Source organism: Blennius ocellaris, assembly GCF_963422515.1.
Source record: "Blennius ocellaris genome assembly, chromosome: 14".
In the NCBI taxonomy this organism is placed as follows: domain Eukaryota; kingdom Metazoa; phylum Chordata; class Actinopteri; order Blenniiformes; family Blenniidae; genus Blennius; species Blennius ocellaris.
Genome location: NC_137663.1, coordinates 2,211,737 through 2,227,358, shown reverse-complemented (window position 1 = coordinate 2,227,358; position 15,622 = coordinate 2,211,737). Strand labels below are relative to the sequence as shown.

The following is a 15,622-nucleotide window of genomic DNA, read 5'->3' as shown; positions in this document are numbered from 1 at the left end:
TATAAAGAGAATTCAACTGATTCTGTCAGAAAGATACAAACATTCTATCAAGAGAATTACATAGACTATGTCTTCACCAAAGCTATGGACCGAATTTTGTGCTGAATGCATCTTTGTGGTGAAAAACTGGTGAATGAAAGTTTGAAATGGTTCAAGCTGAAGCGACACCAGATCACCAAACACCCAGAGACAGTGTGAGCCCATATGAAAAGGCAAATGTATTTATAGACCACCATTTAGTCACCAGGCAATTCACAGTGCTTTACAAAGACATAAAATAAATATAAAGGATTACACATTGTGTCCTTTAACTTTTTCTTCATCATTTTACAGGCTGTGGTGCAAGTGGTTATGGTTTCATTGTCTGGGTTTACGATGGTTAAAATGTGGGTCCTTCAAGAAAAAGTTTCACTTTATGACATTTCAAGTTGGTTTAACTTGCAAATGTAAGTTCCCCTGCTGCCTTGAAATGTAAATTAATTCAACATGAAGACTTTACTTGTTGTAACCGAAATAATAGTTCCAAGTACTTGATTTGACTTATATTCAGTAGTTGTCTTAACATTAGAGGCTAAGTTCTAATTGTTTACAACATTTGAGACCCACTTGTTTCAACTAAATATTTCAAGTTAAATCAATGAATAATTCTAAATGATGTTTCATACTTAGTCAAACTAACACATATTTGCATGTGGTTTTAACTTACATTATCAAGTTGATATTAAGGTCAAATTAATTCCCCACATTTATATTACTTGCTATTGTAAGCTAAGATGATTTATATTTCCAATTATTAAAATATATTGAACAGTTAAACACATGCTTTACTAAAATCCAGATAGAATTCTTACACCTTTTTCTTTCAAAACGATATATTTTAAATTTAACCAGTATGAACTGCAATTGCTGTAACATTGCATTACAATATTTATATTGTATATTTACATAAACCGGTCTTAACATGTCAGGGGAAAACGGCCAATCTGGCAACCACAGAGTCGCACCGATGCTGTGTCATCAACATGCGACGTACGTATCCCGGCAAAAACCAATAGAAGACAGCAGCACTACCTCAGACTTTGCCTCCACCATTAATACTTCATCTTCGTAGTATTACTTAAAAGAATTTATGAAAAGGTCAGTGATAATCCGGGTGGAAAACATCTTACTTTTTGGCCACTGGATTTCAAGAAGCAACTCCGTGCATCAACAACATCAACAGCAAACCTGAGACGGCACATTGAACTAAAGCACCTGGCGACACATTCAAGGTGTGTGCGAGTAACTAAAAAAATTAAAAGACATGGCAACAGCGAGCCAATAATGTGATGAATATTTCTCTTTTATGACTCAAGTTCCAGAACTTTTCTTAGGGCAAACAAGTCCGGAAAAAATTGATTCACTAAAAACTGAAAAGTGACAGATAAATAATGTTTAAATGTTTTGCCCTTTGAATGTTGCACTTTGAGGTACATCTTAAGTTTCTTACCTCAGCCTGGTTCCTACCTCACATGTGTTTATGTTAGTATAAGAATTTTGTCGACACATCTTCTGGACTTTGTTGTTAACAGTATATTGCAGTTCACAATGGTCTCCTTCAGGGTTTTATTATTATAAGTTGTAATTTGTTTGTAGAACCTGCCTGGTATATTTTATTTTCCTTTGCATCTTAAGGACTACTGACAGTTTATTTGTTTTAATAATTCCTCATTGAAAAAGACCATTTAAGCATGTTTTTTTCCCCCTCATGTTTTGGAGAATATACTGTCGGGGTGGCTACAGCTGGCTACTAGTGTTACTGAATGGGTGCCAAGATCGGGGAAATGCTGGTATTCTGAGGGTAATAGCTCACAGCAACATATTGAAAAAAACGAGCTATGAACTAGTTCATATTTGGAACTGAATTATGAACTATGAACTGACATGTATCACACATTATGTATGTATTTTGACTTTGTCATTTTGTGTCTGTCTGAGAGAAGGAGTTTGTTTGTGAGTCCAATGTGGCTCTTTTTAGTACCACCATAATTTTTCTGGCTCTTGGTCTCTGACTCTGACAAGGCCACCCCTGTTCCAAGCCATAAAAACACTGCACGTCAATGTACCATGAAAATGTAAGTATTTTGAAAGTATCAGGATTGGCCAATACTCTGATATTCCAATTGGTAGTGAGAACTCTGATTCGAATATCCCTTATGCTTGATTGTTTCTTGATGCTTTCAGCTCAGCTGAGATAAGTTGGGCTGCATGTGGCCTCTGAACTGAAAGCATGGCGACAGAAAGTTGCTAGCCTGCATGCAACTCAGTACTTTGTAGTCTGGAGAAGGTATTTGAAGTGTTTATGAGGCTTGGGGACAGAAGTGAAGCCTCATAATGGAATGGGCTTCTTTAAGGAATCAGTGGGCTTCCTACGCCACTGGCGCCTGACAGCCCCTGAATCTCCTGAATCTCAACTCCTTCGGAGAGTTAAGTCAAAGTAAAGATTAAGCAAAGGAGTGTTTTTGGTTTTGTTTTGTTTTTTGAGGAGAAATTGGCAGGTTTTCAAGCCTGCTGAGGCAAGTTGGGCGACTCATACATCTTGTTGCATCCGTCCTACTAAAAAGGGCACCCGTCCTACTTTGTGGTGTACACACACACACTCTTTTTTTTACACTTTCCCTCCTTCCCCGTTGCCACTGAATCACAACAGTAATGTGATGGATTTGTGTGGAGCGGCGCCGAGTTATAATGTCAAATTATAATTCGAGTGCAGATCCTCTTGAACAGATGACGTTGTCACTCTGCACTGAGCTTCATTTTGCAGCAGATGCTTGTTCTGAAGGAGTGATGAGTTATGAAAGGTGGTGGCTTTTACTTTCTCCTCATGCTTAAAGTCATCATGTTTGGATGAATCATCAGTTAAAACCAGGAGTTCCTCAAATTTTCTCACCAGAACTCTGAAAGCTGGTACACACTGTGCAATCTGCAGCCATTCCACACAAAAGATAAGAGTCATGAGAGAACTGTGGCAGTATATTTGGACTTGGTTTTAAAGTCCTATGGTCCCATCTGGGACCAAAACCTGCAATCCATATCATACGGTGACAGATATTAGTGGTGATGGTGACTGCTGTTGTTCTGACCTGCGGCGGTTTATGTTTACATGTCATGTGCTTTGTTGGGAAATGAGAGACAACAACATAAAATGTAGCCTTTTTGTTGGGTTTTTTAAGCCATTTATTTTTTGGGGGAACCAATTTAGCTTTACACCACCGTGGTGGGGCTCATCTCCGGAGGGGACGAGTCCGCATACCGGGACGAGGTGGAGAGGCTGTCTGAGTGGTGCACAGAGAACAACCTGCTCCTGAACGTCAACAAAACAAAAGAAATCATCGTTGACTTTAAGAGAAAAAAGACAGATACAGATACAGAGAGATACTCCGCCTCTGTTCATCGGCGGGGACCGTATGGAGAGGATCTCCAGCTGCACAGCAGCAAACAGGAAGCAAATCCAGAGAGTCATCACCACAGCCCAGAAGATCACCAGCTGCCATGAACTTTTCTATCTATTTCTTTGTTTGTATTGTTTACTTTATCAGCACATTATTTTATACATTCTATGTTTGTTTTATTTATAAAACAGCACTTTAAATAGGACTGTGTGGCGGCCGTTAGGACTCAGGCCTCTCACCCAGTAGGATTATGGGAAAAGGGGCGGGGTTTGAGTTCTCCCGCGCCCGGATTGTTGCCATACTGTTTAGTTGAGTTTTGGCGGTTGCTGAATAAAGACGAGTTCCTACCTTCAGCTCTGACTCATCCTTCGTCTTTCCACATTGGTGACCCCGTTATGGACATGTTCGAGGAAGCAGAAGACTGTGACGTTGATTCGTCCGTGTCTCCACAGCCTCGGCAGCCGGCAGTTTTCACCGCGGCTTTGAGGCTTCCTGCCTTCTGGCAAAATGACCCGGCTTCGTGGTTTGAGCATGTCGAAGCGCTCTTCTGACTGCGAGGAATCACTGAGGATGAGCAGAGGTACTACTTGATCGTCGCCGCCTTGGACCAGCAGTCCACCAGGCGGGTAATGCAGCTGCTGCGCGCTCCCCCGCGGCTCGGGAAATTCACCGCGCTCAAGTGACTCCTGCTGCGGAGGTAGTGCCTTTCTGCCGCCGAGAGGGCGGATAAACTCTTCTCCCTGCCCGGGTTAGGAGACGGCTCGGCCGTGGACTTGATGGACGACATGCTGTCACTGTTGGGCTTGGACGAGGGTGGATTCCTTTTCCCTCACTTGTATCTGCGCCAGCTCCGCCCGGAGACGACGCAGGACCAGCCTGTGCTTTTTCCATCAGCGTTTTGGCGCCAAGGCACGACGCTGTGTCCCTTCTTGCTCGTTCGAGGCGCCGGGAAACGCCAGCGCCAGAACTCAGTAGCAGCTGTGGGTGCTGGTGGATGGAGTGAGCTCCTTTTCGTCAAAGACTCGGTGTCAGGGAAGAATTTTCTGGTGGACTCCGGCTCGCAGCTGAGCCTCCTCCCTCCAGCCGGCACGGATTTGTCGGCCCGGGACACAGGACCTCCGTTGAGCGCGGCCAGCGGTTCCCCCATCTCCTCTTTTGGCAGTAGGTCAGCAACTGTATGTTTCCACGGACGCCAGTTGAAGTGGGACTTTGTGATCGCCTCCATTACTGTTCCCATTATCGCTGCTGATTTTCTCTTTGCTCATGATTTGCTGGTTGATGTCGAGAACCGCCGGTTGATTGATGCAGTGTCATTTGCTACCTTTCCGTGTGAGACTGGGGGACCTGGGCCGTTAGCCCGCGCTCATTTTTTAGCATCAGAGAATGTGTTTCAGCGTTTGTTGGGGGAGTATCCATCCTTGACCAAGCCTGTATTTTCCACCACGGTGACAAAGCACGGCGTCGAGCATTTCATTGCTACCACGGGCCCGCCGGTTTTTGCGCGCACACGTCGCTTAGACCCGGAGAAGCTAGCTATAGCTAAAGAGGAGTTTGCCAATATGCAGCGTTTGGGCATCGTGGGACGTTCTAACAGCCCGTGGGCCTCACCGCTTCACATGGTGCCGAAGGCAGACGGATTATGTCGGCCATGTGGAGATTTTCACCGCCTTAACAATATCACTGTGCATGATCGCTATCCCGTTCCGCATATTCAAGACTTTTCTGTGCGTTTGGCACGTGTGTGTTTTCTAAAGTGGACCTGGTGCACGGTTATCACCAGGTTCCTGTGCGTGCAGACGATTTACCAAAGATTACCCTGTTCTGGCTTTTTGAGTTCCTGCGCATGCCTTTTGGCCTTAAAGGGGCAGCACAGACTTTTCAGAGATTGATGGACTCGGTGCTGCTCGACCTCGCTTTCGTGTTTGTTTACCTGGACGACATCTTGGTGGCTAGTTCTTCAGTTGAGGAGCATTTGTCACACCTAAAGCAAGTTTTTCAGCGCCTCGAGGAACACGGCCTTATTGTTAATCCTGCCAAGTGCCAGTTTGGTCTGCCTGTGATTGACTTTTTGGGTCATGGTATTTCAGCTCAGGGTGCCATTCCGTTGCCTTCTAAGGTGCAGGCGGTGACAGATTCCCCTCATCCAGCCTCGGTTAAGGCCCTGCAGGAGTTTTTGGGCATGATTAATTTCTACAACCGCTTTCTTCCGCGTTCCACCTTCTGCAGCCGCTTTATGGGGCTTTGCGTTTGAAGAAAGGCTCCAATCCGGTTGACTGGACACCAGATCGTGTCCAGGCTTTTGAGAATGCCAAGACTGCTCTTGCTGATTCAGCTCTTTTAGCCCATCCAGCACCTTCAGCACCCATCTCTTTAATGACTGACGTGTCTGATATAGCGGTGGGGGTTGTGGTGGAACAGCAGGTGGATGGAGTTTGCCAGCCTCTTGCATTTTTCAGCCGCAAGTTACGAGATAGCGAACGCAAGTATAGTGTTTTCGACCGTGAGTTGTTGGTGTTATATCTTGCAACTCGTCATTTCCGTTTCCTTTTGGAGGGTCGTTCATTCACAGCTTATGTGGATCACAAATCATTGAAATTTGCGATGTCTAAGGTGACGGAGCCGTGGTCTGCTTGACAGCAGCACCATTTGGCATCCATCTCCGAGTTTACGACCGATATTCGGCATATGGCTGGTAAGGCAGATTGTGTCGCTGATTGTCTGTCTCGTGTGCTTGTGTGTCCGGTGCATCTGGGGGTGGATTTTGCTGCTATGGCTGCTGACCAATCCGATGACTCAGACATTTTGACCCTCCAGTCTGCGAGTACGGGCTTTCGGCTGGAGAATGTGGTTTTGGAGGAAGGTGGTCTGTCTCTCCTCTGCGATGTCTCTACGGGTCGGCCTCGCCCCCGTAGTTCCACTTTCTTGGCGCCACCGCCTTTTCGATTCTATTCATTCCCTTTCTCACCCAGGAGTGCGGGTGTCAGTGAAATTGGTCGGGGCGAAGTTTGTGTGGCCGGGCCTTCGCCGCAATGTTAAAGAGTGGGCAGCTGCGTAGACCTTAGCACGCGTGTCAGCGTGCTAAGGTCTACCAGCACACTAAGTCACCCCTGGAACCGTTTCCCATTCCGGCGAGACGTTTTGATCACGTGCATGTGGATTTGGTGGGTCCTCTGCCTCCTTCACAGGGTTTTACACACCTGCTCACAATGGTAGTTCGAACCACCAGGAGGCCAGAGGCGGTTCCTCTGTCCTCCACGACTTCCGCAGATGTGGCGCGCGCGTTCCTTTCTGCTTGGGTCTCGCGTTTTGGTACCCTGTCAGATATTACCTCCGACTGGGGCCCCCAGTTTGTGTCAGAGCTTTGGTCTGTGATTAGTGGGTCTCTGGGTGTGCAGGTACATCGTACCACTGCATATCACCTTCAGGCAAATGGCTTGTGTGAGCGTTTTCACCGGTCCCTTAAAGCAGCGCTGCGTGCCGCACTGTCTGATGGTAACTGGGTGGACCGTTTGCCTTGGGTAATGCTGGGGTTGCGTTCGCCTCCTAAGGAGGATCTAAATGTGTCGCCTGCCGAGCTCGTGTTTTGTCAGCCGCTCCGTCTTCCTGGGGAATTTTTGCCTGTGAGTTCTGCGACGCGACCCCGGTCAGACGTCGGTCCATTTTCCTCCAGCGGCTTTTTGGCTCCGGGCCCCATTCACCACTGTTTTCCACGGTCGTTTGTTCCGGCGGAGCTTAATTCGGCCCGTTTCGTTTTCGTGCGACATGACGCTCACTGCTCGCCCTTACAACCCCCGTATGATGGCCCCTTTAGGGTCCTGGACAGGGGTCCTAAGGTTTTTGTGCTGGACATGGGTGGGTGTAGGGAGTGCATTTCATTAGACAGGCTGAAGCCCGCTCATATGATGGCTGATTAGGTCATGTGCCCGGCCCAGCTTCCCCGTCGTGGTCGTCCTCCTTCAAGACCCCCAGTGTTTTCTCCTCCTCATGGACGCCCTGCTCGCCGAGTTTTGCATGAGGGACAACGCAGCCGTTATGGCCGACCATTAAAGCCTCCAGTGAGGTACTGACTGGTTTCCCAGATTTGCCTTCTGGGTGTTCGGGGGGGGGGGGGGGGGGGCTGTGTGGCGGCCGTTAGGACTCAGGCCTCTCACCCAGCAGGATTATGGGAAAAGGGGCATGGTTTTAGCACTCCCGTGCCTGGGCTGTTGCCGTACTGTTTCGTCGAGTTTTGGTGGTTGCTAAATAAAGACGAGTTCCTACCTTCAGCTCTGACTCATCCTTCGTCTTGCCACAACTGTACCTTACAATTTCGTTGTACATACGAGTTTTAATGACAATAAATACATTCTATTCTATTCTATTCTATTCTTTATTTTTTTTGTAGTGCTTTTTTTTTGCCATTTTAGCTTTTTTGGCAATTGTTTGGGGCTGTTTTATTATCTAATGACCATATCATCATCATTATTATTATTATCATTATTATTATTATTATTATTATTATTATTATTATTATTATTATTATCATTATTATCAATAATAATATTAATATTAATTAATTAATACATTTACATTTTTTGACAATAATTGCTAACCCAAAGTGCTAGTACTGCAGATGCCAGTAAATAGTGGCTGCTCACAAGTACTTCAAGCTCCATTTGCAAAATTAGCATCTCAACTTGGCCTCTCTTTGAGCCAAGACAGCCTCCATATTCTCCTCTTGCTCCTGAGGATTTCTGTGCAACAACGGAGAGGCTCCTTTATGCTTATGTTTATTATTGTTCAATCACATATTCTCAATCACGTCAGCTCACGTCATCGTAGACTGTGATTCAGCTTGTTTTCATGGTACAGTCTACACACAGCACCTGTCATGTCGTGGACCAAAGTTGATTAAATTTGTATCACACAGTGTGGCGAGCTGTGAACTCAGAAGTTTATTAAAATAACAGAATCTGTAGGAGCCTTTAGGCCTCGCTTACATGACATTCCAAGTGAAAATGCATATTTAATAATAATAATTTGTGTTTTCATTTCAGAAAAGTTTCTCGATGTTACTCAAGGTTTTGAAAATGATGTCTGTGTCCACAGCGACAGCCAAATGTTTGCAAAAAGTGTAAGAGCAATCAATAGCAGCCTTTATTTTTGCCCCGCAGGTCAAAATCTTTGCCCTCCAACTTCAAAAACCTTCCAGATCTGCACCTGGACTGGCACAGCAGTTTGAGGTGATTAATATTGTAACGGTTCTGTTCTGGTTCTGTTCCGGTTCTGCCTGTAGGAGCACCAGGGACAGTGACACGGACGACGATGATGACGAGCGGCGGGTGAGCCGCGGCTGCACGCTGCAGTACCAGCGGGCCCTGGTCAAGGTCCTGACCCAGTTCCACACGACCTCCACGGAGGGCACAGACCAGGTCATCACCATGATGGGGCCGGACTGGCAGGTGGATGTCACGGACCTGGTCCAGGACTCCCTGAAGGTGGTCGACCCCCGGGTAGCGGAGCTGGTGGACCGGACGGTCCTGGTGGGTCTGGAGCTGGGATCCACCATGCTGAAGGTAACCTCACACTCATGAGGGGCCGCTGCTAGTCCATCAGGTTTCTGGGTTTGTCTCCGATTATTAGGGTGTTAATGCTAATGCTAAAGCTAACATTCTGATGGGTGATCAGAACAGAGACAGCAGCTCTCCAAACACTTTTATCTAATGAGTACTGGGTAACTCAAACTTCAGCAACTGCAGCTGTGATGTTACTTTGTCAAAATTAACTAAATACTAATGTGTTACTGCTCCCAAGAGGTGAAAAACACACTGGAAACTTACATTCTAATAAAAAAAGGAATCAAGTAAAAGTACAATGCAGTTGCAGTACAATAGAGTTCCAATGAAAACAAAAAACTTTCATCGTTTTCAGCATCTGTTTACAGTTGCTGAGTTCAGAGCCACTGAAAGGTGGAAATGGAAGGAAAAAACTTTTTGAAAAACCTGCAAGTAAAAACTGGCTGAATCTCATGTAACAACAAGTCAGAGTTGTGTTCATGCTTCTGCTAAAATGTGTCCGTGTGAGTCGAACAGAGAGAGACAGCTGCGCCGCACTGTGTCAACATAACAGAAGTAACTAAACTTAGCTACTCCTTTAAATCTACTCTAACCATCCTTTGTTTAACAGCTTCCTTCAAAAAAACATTTTTAAAATGGCAACACTTTAACACCTCAATTAAAGTGACCTAAAGTGCCTTCAGTAGCAATCAGTTGATAAACTACAGCATCTCAGGTGGATCAAACCTGGAGGCGTTGTAAGAAACACAATGGTAATTGTAGTCCTTTTTTCCTCTCATTTGCTTCAAACTCCACTTTAATTGTTTTCCATCTACTTTTTCTCTTCATTCCTAAATCTGCATGATTAGATGCCAATTGTTTGCATGCGAATTAAAGCAAGACGCTGGTGGTTGAAGCTCTGTGAAGGAATCACCAAACCTCCAGTTATCCAGTTCAGAAGCTCTCCGGACAGAGGAAGCTGTGATTTACACGAGCTTCAGTGGTCGTCCGCAGGGACGGAGAGGAGCTTGAATCAGTTTCATTCTGTCACGACACCTGATGGATGTTTCTGACTGTGCAGCAATTGGAGGGAAAGATACAAGCTGCGATCCCTCATCCATCATTGAAAGAGCGATGGATCATCTGAAAGCTGTTGAAGAGTATCAACAATTATTCATCCATTTACTACCAGATGTAACGTGCCACATTGACAAGAAATATATAAATAAATTAGAGAACATATCTTTCAGACAACTTTTAAACACTGGACCTAACTGATAGAAATTGCGCAAAACAAGTATTTCATTGGTTCATCAATGAATGTCTTGAATTCAAATATGTAATGAACAAAGTAGAAAAAGAATCGACAATGAAAGAGGTGGTAAATGTATTCATATATATTGTCACAACTGGCTCAGTGACAGGTAAGCAAGGTGCTTGCAGTGAAGGTGGTGATAAATACTGTTTATTTACAATATACGTATACAGTATTTAAGGGGAAAGAAAGGCTTTGGTGGTAGTGGAGTGTGAACCCAGGCACACAGCAAAAGCCGCAAATACTCAGCAGCAGCTTTCAGTCTTTCTCTGGCCTTCATCAGCTCTCCCATAGATGAATCCACTTGGCCTTCAATCAGCCAGCCTGAGAGAGGCACGAGGTGGGTTCCACCCATGGGCATGGCCTGCACACAGGAAGACAGGGAGGTGCAACTGGAGGTACACACAAACCGACCTTCCCTGCCAGGCACATGGGCCTGGAGAGCCAGGGCCATGACACCCCCCCCCCCCCCCCCCCCCACCACCACTCCACCCCCCCCCCCCATAAAGAAAGGGCCCCATACCGAGGACCTAAAAAAAAATCCCAAAACCCAACTTCACACACAAAAAAAAGTGTACACTGGACAGTAGCCCACAGGGATTGGCCCCCCGGAGGTACCAAGGTCCAGGGCAGGAGATGCAGGACAAGCATGAGTCAACGACTGGCCAGTGAACTTTCAGGCATGACGCACAGCATCCAGGGCAGACCAGTGGGTGATCAGACGAAGACAACTGGACAGATGGCATGAAGACACAGAGAGGAGCCATTCAGACAAAATAACTCCCCCCTCAGAACTCAGAACTGGACAGTCAGACATACCTGGACACCGATGGACAAACGCATTGATGTGCACAAGTGTAGCACAACGGAGCTGTACAAAGCACAGAAAAATTGTCTGCTCTGGTTGGACAGTAACATTACACCATTCCCCCCATCAATTAAAATAACCACAGCCAAGACCAAAGTTGCCATCATTCACCAAGTACAAAATATATACAAATCATGACCACAGCTAGTAGCTGCCACCACACTCAATCCTGACCACCCACCACCTAAGACTAACCCCCCCCAGCAACCGGGTACCAAGGAGCATTTTAAGGAGGGGGAGGGCATCTCAAGGAAAAGAGATAAGGTTTGTGCAAGTGAACATCTACAACTTGGATCCAGACGAGAACCAAGGCCTATCCACGTGACAGGGCATTTGCCTGGACATTGTCCCGTCCACGAATATGCCTAATATCCAGGTCATGAGACTGCAAAAACAAGGCCCACCTAACGAAACAATGATTAGGAGACTTCAGACCATTCAAAAAGGTCAGCGGATTATGGTCAGTATTGCCAACTATGGGTGCTGCCCCACCCACGTAGACGTCCAAATGTTGAAGGACCCAAATCAGGGCTAAGGCCTACTTTTCAATCACGGATTAGTTGTATTGATATTTGATTAACTTCTTGGAAAAGAAGAAGAACGGCACCAGCCCCAACCTGGCTGGCATCTAACTGGATCTGAAAAGGCCCAGCAAAACACGGTGCTGCCAGAACAGGACATGAACACAATAGGCCTTCACATTCTCAAATGCCTGTTGACAGTCTGCGGACCTTATGTTACTTTTCAACAAATCAGTCATGGGGTACACTACTGAAGATCATTTTTTTACAAAGCTCCTATAGTAGCCCACAAGGCCCAAAAACCGCTGAAGGTCTTTTTTCGTGGCAGGCTGAGGAAAACCCACAACTGCAGCAACCTTTGCATCCACTAGCGCAACCCGACCCTGACCTACAAGGCAGCCAAGGTAAGTAACCATAGCATGCGCTAACTCGTATTTTGCCAGATTCAGAGTCAGACGCGCTTCTTTCAGATGTTAAAACAAGGACCTGATGCACCGGACGTGCAAGTCCCAGGAGTCACTGAATATGACCAGATCATCCAAATACACTGAGCAACCATCCAAATCAGCCCTGACCCTATTCATAAACCGTTGAAATGTTGCTGGGACCATCTTCAGACCGAAAGGCATCACTGCGTATGAATAGAGGCCAGAGGGAGTCATAAAGGATGCAATTTCTCGGGCACGTTCCAAAACGGGCACCTGCCAGTAACCCTCAACAGATCAAACTTTGACACAAACTTGGCTGATCTCAGTAAATCCACACAATCCACAATCCCCATCTCATCCTGTATCACTACACACGCATCCAAAGCCAGAGCCGGACCCACTTCACCCCAACGTCGCTTCCACCAACGGGGCTGATAGTACAGCTTCAGGAGGTTAACGTGGAAGAGTTGTGTAGAATTGCTGTGCCCAGAAGTCACAGACATCAACCATGGGAGACCTTCTTCCCAGTCCCTATCCAACTCCACACAAAATGCACACAACAGCAACTTCAGGGACTGATGAAAACACTCGAGACCACCTTGACTTTGTGCATGGTACAGAGTGGGACAAATTATGTTTAAATCCCAGCAGTTCAAGGACCTGTGCAAACATATGGGATGTGAAATTCAAACCTCGTCACTCTGTATAATTTTGGGGATGCCGAAAACTGAGACAAACTGCGAGAGAGCCTCTACTATCACCTTTGTAGTGATGGGGCGCAGAGGAAATGCAGCCTCAAAATTGGCAGCGGCCCCACACAATCAACAAGAAGATATTCAAATGGCCCATCCACCACCGAAATAGGACACAAAGGGGCCGGCTTAATGCTTTGATTGGGTTTACCAGTCAGCTGGCAGACATGACAAGACCAGATCATCTTTTTTCATACACGGCCAAAAGAAATTTTTAAGAACCACCAAGTACGTTTTCCTCACCCGAAACTGACCACTCTCATCATGTGCAACTCTCAACACATGTGCTCTAAATGCCTCAGGCACCACCAACTGAAAAGTTTGCTCACTCATGGTCTCTGCCTTGCAGTTGGACCATTTACACACAAACAAAGAGTCCTGTATAAAATAGCCCTGTGCCAAATCCCGTCTCTGAACCTCAGACACAACTTCCTCCAGCACCTTTGAAAGCGTAGGGTCTACCTTCTGCGCATTAACCCAGTCCTCTTTACACACTGTGACAGGTAACATGGGCAACAGCACCGGGTCTGCTGTAGCTTTCACACTCACCTCTTTCTCAACATCACCTCCCTGTATAGTCTGAGCCCGCGTCACAGTACAAACAGGAAAAATATCACTCTCACCAGTCCACCCAGAAGCTTACGGTTCAGCCACTACCACTGGTGGAGGACATGAGGCCCACACGGTACTTCCACAAATGTTATTTCCCAAAACCATGTCTACGCTCAACCAATGGCAGCGCCATACTGGTCCACAGTAACTGGAAACACACCAGATGCCAAATCACACTCAGTGCCGCATGATGCCGAGGAACAGAGAAACAAACAAACAAACAAAAAACGCTCCCTCCTCAAAGCCTTTTTGAGCAAGATTGTTGGCTGTCCGCTCCCCTCCATAATGGACACCTACTCATCCCAGTGCCTCAGCAGAGCTCGCAGCATCATCAAGGACTGCCCACACTCCGGTTCCCAGCTGTTTGAGCTGTTGTGCTCTGGCAGGTGCTACAGATACTTACAAGAGAGGACAAACTCTCTTGTAAGAGGAGAAACAGCTTCTTCCCCAAAGCCATCACCACCCCGAACTCGCACATGTAAATAACTGACGTGGAATACACATTCCACCACTGCTGTTAGTGCTCACTGTGTGACTACATATTGTGCAATAATTTTTAATATGTGAAAGATTTTAATCCCATCTTAAGTTCTTTTTTTTATTAATACATTTATACTTTTTATGTGAGTTGCTGATCCTTGCACTCAATATAGGAGAACCTCCAAATTTTGTTGGACAATGTTTGTATAATGACAATAAAAGGCATTCTATTCTTCATAACCCAGTTCCTTTCCACACATGACAATGAAGTCACTGTTATGGAAACTCTAAGGCCTTTCTTCGATTTTCAGAATTATGTGTTAGCAGGGAACAACTTAATACAGGCAAACGGAGTGAGAGGGTCAGTCTCGTCTGTGTCTTCCTGAAGTGTCTGCATGTGTGGAGCTCCAGCTGCATCGGTTTAATAAACACTCTTTGCATTGAATTGACTGAGTTTCATTCATCTTCCTGAAACCGCGCAAAACCAAGGAGCTTCGACTTTTCTACAACAGTCACCAGCGTGTGACTCACTGGAAAAAGGCAAGACTGAGTCCACAATGAATGAATGTTTAGCACCTGTATGCCGAAGCACTTTGATCTGCACACTTTCTGTATGTTCCACCAGCGACACCTTTGCCGTTGTGATGAAAACCTGAACGGCCACCACTCTCCATGCATACCACCACCTTTTGCTTGTGATCTTCAATGCACATCATAGCAGGAGACGCAGTACCCTTATCCTTCAACAGTGACACATATCTCTCCAATGGCCCACAATATGGCAATGATGACACGTGTTTGAATCCTCAGAGTGCCCTGATCGTCCCAGTTTTCCACACCATTGTCCAACTTTTCCCCTTGCAGACTGCACATTACCAGAGTCACCATAAACTGAATTCATACGAGACTAGACCAAATGCATATCTGCTGCGTCAACACAAAATCATCCATCAACTCTGCAGCCTTAAGGCTACTTGGCTCACACTCATTTAAGTAAGTTACTTGTTAATGAACTCCAGTTGGGTCTGCCTATCTGCCTTAACCCACTGGCGAAACCTTTGCCTGTAGGCTTCTTCCGTCAGCTGGTACACCTTTAACACGGCAGCTTTCACCATCTGGTAAGTCAGGTGTTCCTGTGTTGAATAAGTCTCCTCTGCTTCCCCGTAAACACATACTGCAGCAACAAAATCATTTCTGCATCTGGCCATGCCTTAAATACATTCAAACGTTCAAACAGATTGAAAAACATATCTGGATCCCGCTCAGTAAATTTAGGGACAAAGCAAAAACTAGACCCCCCAGAGCTTTCACACACACGTACGCGCCCCAAATCACCCTCTGCCGCCGTGTTAGCCTCTCTGTCCAATACACAGAGGTTTGCCTGCACCACCTCCAGCTGTAACAACAACAACTCCTTTTGTTGCTGAAACGTGAGCGGCTCCTCATGCTTCCCGGCTGACTGTGAACGCACCACCAATGGCTCTGCCGCTGCACTGGTCGACTCATTTGGCAACACACCCCACTCATACAAAGTTAACAGTACGCATGCTCTCCCAGACTGTTTTCCTCCACAGTAATTCTGCAAATCCTTGTGATTTGTAAAAGCTGTTCCTTCGTACAGGAAAACAGAACCTTTGTACTCGGTGCTTTGAAAAAAAGTCAATTTTAATTCCACAGAGCA

At 46.0% G+C, this 15,622-nt stretch overlaps 1 protein-coding gene across 1 annotated transcript in view; it reads left to right on the top strand.

The window, feature by feature from the left end:
* Positions 1-15,622, top strand: part of tmem132e (transmembrane protein 132E) — a gene marked incomplete at both ends in the record, with an annotated part of 248,486 nt that overhangs the window by 206,514 nt on the left and 26,350 nt on the right. The window contains one exon of the mRNA XM_080508218.1: positions 8,707-8,986. Coding sequence (XP_080364344.1) covers positions 8,707-8,986 — 280 coding nt within the window. The remainder of the gene's footprint in view (positions 1-8,706; positions 8,987-15,622) is intronic.